General features: G+C 43.4%; 1 protein-coding gene across 1 annotated transcript; it reads left to right on the top strand.

The window, feature by feature from the left end:
- Positions 1-272: 272 nt before the first annotated feature.
- Positions 273-3980, top strand: LOC124687981. Its single transcript, XM_047221699.1, has 2 exons — positions 273-1856; positions 3695-3980. The coding sequence occupies exon 1, from the start codon at positions 981-983 to the stop codon at positions 1824-1826; it is 846 nt and encodes a 281-aa protein (XP_047077655.1). The 5' UTR covers positions 273-980; the 3' UTR covers positions 1827-1856; positions 3695-3980.
- Positions 3981-6000: the final 2020 nt, after the last annotated feature.

Here is a 6000-nt window from a genome sequence, read left to right as displayed (position 1 = left end):
AAATAGTTTGCCAAAATTTTTATTCCGTGCTATAGTTTCGCAAAAGGGTTATTTCCAAAAAAAAAAGAGGTTATTTTTGTATAAAACGCCAGCAAAACTAGAAAAACCGAAAGGAAAAAAAGAATCCTGGATAACAAAGCCCTCTCTAACGGGCCCGGCCCTGAACAAGCAGCCCTGAACACGGAGCGCCAGTCTGGTCGAATTCCCCAGAAACAGGCTACCCGCTACCACCCATTCCGCTGCCCCGGCCTGGACATTCCTCTCCCCAGAAACTGCCGTTCCTGCTCCCGACCCCCAAAACCCTAGCGGCGACTGCGAGGATGGCCCGCAAGAAGGGCCGCCTGCCGTCGCCGTCGCCGCCACCGCCGACGCCTCCGAGGGAGGAGTCCAGCTCCGACGAAGACGATGAGGAGGAACCCACCCCCGAAGCCCAAAAGGCCCCACAAAACCCTAAACCCCTTTCCACCGCCGCGGCCGACGCCGATTCATCGGATGGAGGCGAGGAGGAGGAGTCCGACGACTCGGAAACCGACGCCAATGCCTTCCAGATCCTTCAGGCCGCCCGCTCCCCCGGCAAGCCCTCGGAATCTGACGCCGATGAGGGGGACGGCAGCTCGTCGGATAGCCCGGACCCCGTCCAGACCAAGCCGGCAAGGAAGCCCGGGAAGAAGAGGCAGGCCGCTGAGTCCATTCCGTCTGCTGTCAAGGCGAAGAAAGCCAAGGCCGAGGCGGCTCCTCTGTCTGGCAAGGCGCCTTCTGACCCCAATTCCACCAGCAAGGGTAAGAAGCACAAGGAAAAGGCTGTGCTGGATCGCTCCCCGTCCAAGCCCACAGGAAGACGCTGGACAATTGAGGACGAGATCAAGGTCCTGTAAGCTCTTGTCAGCCACACCAAGGCTAATGGCACACAGCCTAGTGCTGTTGAACTTATTGCTGCTGTTGGCAACAGCCTTGAAAGGAAGACCTGTACCAAGACTGAAATGTATGAGAAGGTGCGGCATCTTAAGCAGCGGCACGAGAAAGCAGCGACTACAGGCACCCTGCCAGATAATGATGATGACCTCCGGAAGTTCAACCTCTCGGAGGCAGTCTGGGGAGAAAGTGCAAAGGAGGTTGCTGCAGCCCCCGTATCTCAGAATGATGCTGCTACCTCAATGAACAAGAAGGGGCAGGCTAACAAGGAGAAAAAGGGTGGTACAGCAAAGGAAGCCACCAGCACCGTGAATGCAAATGTCGGAACTGTCACTGAGAGTAATAAGGAGCTGGCCACCAAAGAGAAGCTAGATGGAGCTACCAAGGGCAGGTTATCAAAGAAGGCTGCCACTACTGATTCTCCTGTTAAGAGTAAGAAACGGGGAAATCATAAGGAGGACTTAGAAGGCGATGCAAAAACAAAGGAGACCACCAATACTGCCACTCAAAACGGCAGCACGTCGGTTAGGAGCAAGAGTGGTAAGTCTGACAAAGAGGAAAAGGATGGAGATGCAGATAGCCTTGGACCAAAGGAGGCCACGGAGGTCACTCAAAATGATGAGGAGAATCATGAAGACAAAATGGATATAGATCCTAATGTGAAAAACATGCGAAGAGAGTTCGATGAATTACAGAATCTGTACCCCAACCTCGCCTCTTATGTGGAGAGCATCCAGGCCCAGCATCCATGTGGGGAGACACTGAAAAGAGCATTTGAGTTCATTGCTGATGAGAAGGCTTGTGCTTTGGAATCCAAGATCAAGAAACAAAGAGTAGTTGAGATGAAGACGGAGATTCGCCGAGCCGACACTAAGAAGGAGGTGACCAACATATTCATAGGATTGCTGGACTGAACCCTTTGGTGCTGTCAACCCATTTATATGGTATACCTTTCTTCTTAACTTGCGTTAGTATGTTTTCTTGTGATGATATATGCGGAATCATAGGATTACCTAATGTGAACTGAGCTAGTGTGTTTTACAAAATCTGAATGTCACTTTGGAAATTTGAAGCAATTAAACTATTCTACTTCTATGCAGTGTACTACAAGTAAGTCTGGCTTTATATATCTCCAATCATCCGCCCAACTTAGAGAAGGATAGAAAGATTAGCTAGATGCAGATGATGTAGAAGTTTGGTTGGGCATATACCCAGTGTACTTTTTTGCAGGTAGTGAGGGGTAGTTAATTTGTAGAAAGTAAACAAGGGCGAAGGAGATGAGATGGGTGATGCATCTTCATGACTTATGCTCCTATATATTGAGATGTGGTTTCACGTCATTTAAATACTCATTTGCTGTTTCAGTAGATTATTTGTATAGTAAGTTAAAGTGCAATAAGTGTTCACTAGGAGATTGAATTGGTTAGGTTGATGCAATTTGTGCTACTGTTATAATCTGGTATGTTAGATATTGATCAGATTTCAGCTTATGTTGTTGGTAGAGACTTGCATCTCTAGTTGTTGGGTTTATGCCAATGATTACAAGTCAACGAGTCGAGCTGAGTCCCTAGGGTACTGATTCATAGACTAGTCGTGACTAGTGCTTGGCGATTTGCAATAGAGAGTAGCTGCTACACAATACTATAGTAGTACTCAACTTGTAATAGTAGTATACTGCAATGGAGTTCGAAGGCATGAGAGTGGAGCAGAGCAGAGCAGCAACAGCTCCAGGAGTGGTGACAATGGCCTGCCTAATCTCTAGGCAAACCTGACAAGTGGGCCTTTTTGTGAGTCATTTGACTCAAAAACCTAGGCTGGCCAATAATAGTCGACAATTTGTTGACTGGTCAACCCCCCGTCCCCCGTCTCCCCTGTGATTCAAGTCGATCCACCACCCTAGTAGTGACTAGATCAGTCGTGTCTCTTAATCAGTGGTTTATGTTATAATTACCGTCTCCAGATGTTGCAAATGAGTTCATTCCTATGTTAAAGAAAATAGCATATGTGTTCACCTTCAATATTCAGGGGAGAGTAACTAGGTATGTGGCTATGGTCACTTGCCAGATTGATTCAACAATATCTGGAGTTTACTGCGATATATAGCTTCGGTTAGATGTTTTGCCATATTTGTTTCCTGATGATTTGCCACATTCTTTTCCTGTTGATTTAATTTGCAACATCTGACTAGCAAGTGTGTAACTGTATAAGCAAGTATGGAACTATGTTTTAAGGAAACACTTTTAGGTTGATTTAATTTGCAAATTCATCTCAGCTTAATTAGGAAGTATTTTTGATTAGTTTCATTTTTATCTTACTTATGGTTCTTATTTACATTAGTTATAAAAGAGAATGGAATTGAGAGGCTTAGAATTAGTGAGCTTAGAGGAGACACTTGTATCAACTAATTAATGATAAGTAACTGTAAGGAAGTGACGTTTTTTCCCAGGTAAACATGATTCTTGAGTGTTGGTTTAAGTTTTACATTTTGGTACAATTATTTATGTCCCTGTAGATTGGTATGTCCGTAATCTGTAATCTGAAACTGAAGTTACTTCATGTGCTGAATGCTACTGAGCATTGGTACTTTGTGCTCTTTATGGCTGAAAATGTTACTTCATGTGTTCGTTCCAACCATATACAGTGCTTAGTATCCATATCCTCCTTTGTTAAAGAAAGCATCTACTTTTCTTCTGTAGTTGCAATATCACAACGAGTTCAAAGAAAAATATTTCTCCTTTTGGTGATTGTATGAAGCTTATACATCTGCTCCTGTTTATTGCAGACGAGGAGAAAAAGAGAGGCAAGTTGCTGTGGAAGACTATGGACCAAGATTATTGAAGTTTGCTTTTGTTCTCGATGCCTACGAAGTTACCATTCCAAGTACGCAGTCCCATTTTGAGGTGCAGTTACCTGTACTGATGGCTTATGCACTTTGGACCTGTGAAGTGGTTTAAGTTCTTAGCATCCTATAACTGTCAAAAAATTATGGTTCATAGCAATGTCTCCAGAACTTGATGCATGAATGGTCAGAGATGAAGTTATGAAGTTTGGCAGTTGAAGTTTTGTTATTCATTGTGTTCAGTGGTTCTGGATACCTGTAGTTATTTGAATTTTTTTGGGCGTGTTACTGTCGTGCAACTTCATCAACCAAACACTGTAGGGATCAATTTCTTGTACCTGCAAGAAAGCCACCTCGGGGGAGTTCTGGGCTCTAACGCCCCTGTCAATGGTGTCTTGAGTTGGGAGTTCCTAGGCATGGCATGGAGCCAAGGTGACTTGTTCGGGATGAATGAAATCATGTGCACGATCTACTGTGGGATATGTGGATTGATTAGGTGCTCGTGCTGGACGTATTTTTGAAATTTCGTCAAAATCTGTTGGGATACAATCAGGCATGACATCCTATTAGCCTTTCAGCGGGTTGGTGAGACCAATGATTCTTTGGTGTGGCTGATTCGGAAGAAGAAACGTCCCGCTGAAATCAAATATTGGGGGTTTGGGGGTCTGAAATCAAATATTTGACCTTTCGGGGTTTTCAGTTTGTTGTGCGGCTCGTTGGACGCGTGGCGGGAGAAATAGGTTGATCTAGACTCTAGAGATGCCGGCAATGCCTTTTGAAGATCTAGACTCTAGAGACGCCGGCAATGCCTTTCCAAGTACTACCGGTTTATTGGCCAGATCATAAATTTAACCAATTTAATACGTTATATATATTACAAAATATATATCATTAGAAACTTTGAATGTTATATATCTAATGATATACTATTTTTTATGTTATATAATTTAGACCTAGGGATACGCGCGGACCTATAAATCGGCATGGATGGAGTAGTGAGACTAAAGTTAGATTAGTGCTTCTTTGTCACTAAAGGGAAAACTCACTTTGGCTCTTGAGTTCTAGCGCTTCCTTTGTTTTTACACAATCGAAAATCATATTTTTGTACTCCAGAAAAACTTTCATGATATATCCTAGATGCAAAATCGTGATGCTACCTAAATTTTAAGCTACATAAAAAAAAATCTAATACTTTATTCAAGAGATGTTACCTAGCAGATCCTGTCTCTAAATGGCCCAACCAACGAACAATGCCCTACATGTGATTTGGTTGAACCACTAATCACTTTTTATTCATGTGCCCCATGGCAATCTTCCTTTGGACAAGTATCACAAAAGCTGGCTGGCTTGCACATCCTACTTATGATTTGTTATCTCATACTAGACATGGGCGTGTGGATATTTTTGATTTCATTTGGATTCGAGCTGCTGTGACGAAGTGGTCTCTTTGGACCATTCACAATCATCTGCTTTGCATGGGGAAGGTCATTTGACATCCCGTTGATCTTGCATTTTGGATCATGTCTTTCTTACAATTGTGGTGGGCGCTGTGGAGGTTTAGGTAATATGGAAGTGCATAAAGTGTTTACATGTTGTTCATCCAAACTACCTGGTGATCGTTTGGTGTCTTTAAAAGTGCATCTAGTGCCCCTTCCGGTAGGTTTTGGATGATTGATGACCACGTGACTAAGGACCTATCAATTTCATCAAGTATACACACTGTCTTAGAAAAAGACAACACGTCTTTAAAGGACTCAAGTCACATAGCTCACTCGTATACTCCTCGCTCTTCTACGATGAAAAACTCTAAAGTTATTACTCTTGAAAAACTCTAAAGTTATGCTCATCAAGTCAGAGATCTAAAATAAGATCTTCATCAACCTTCAAGCTTCAGAGTCACAAGATGATCAACATTGAATAATACACACACTCAAGAAAGACCCAAAGACACAAACGCCAGAACACATAATACCCTTCATTGGAAATCTCTTAACCTATTAGTCTTCTTTTTATTGCTTGACCACGTCCTAGTAAGCCCGTGTTGACTCTAGTGTCTCACGCTAATACATGGGAGTTAGGACTTCATGGCCATGATATACGTGCACAACACTAGATATTCAGGATAACCTCAGATGGGCAAACCACTTTTACAGGACTAGCCATTACACCTGTTCGTTCACAATCACCTTTTGTAATGGCTAGAAAATCACGCCTATAAATAGAACCCAGCCCCGGGTGGGTAAGGTTGG

This window comes from Lolium rigidum, chromosome 2 (genome assembly GCF_022539505.1).
Source record: "Lolium rigidum isolate FL_2022 chromosome 2, APGP_CSIRO_Lrig_0.1, whole genome shotgun sequence".
Classification (NCBI taxonomy): Eukaryota; Viridiplantae; Streptophyta; class Magnoliopsida; order Poales; family Poaceae; genus Lolium; species Lolium rigidum.
Note: the sequence above shows the minus strand (reverse complement) of the source record. Positions and strands in the feature narration are given on the sequence as shown.

What these genes read in the sequence shown, in the direction of transcription:
- LOC124687981 (XM_047221699.1), top strand. Translation starts at nt 981, where the DNA reads ATGTATGAGAAGGTGCGGCATCTTAAGCAGCGGCACGAGAAAGCAGCG.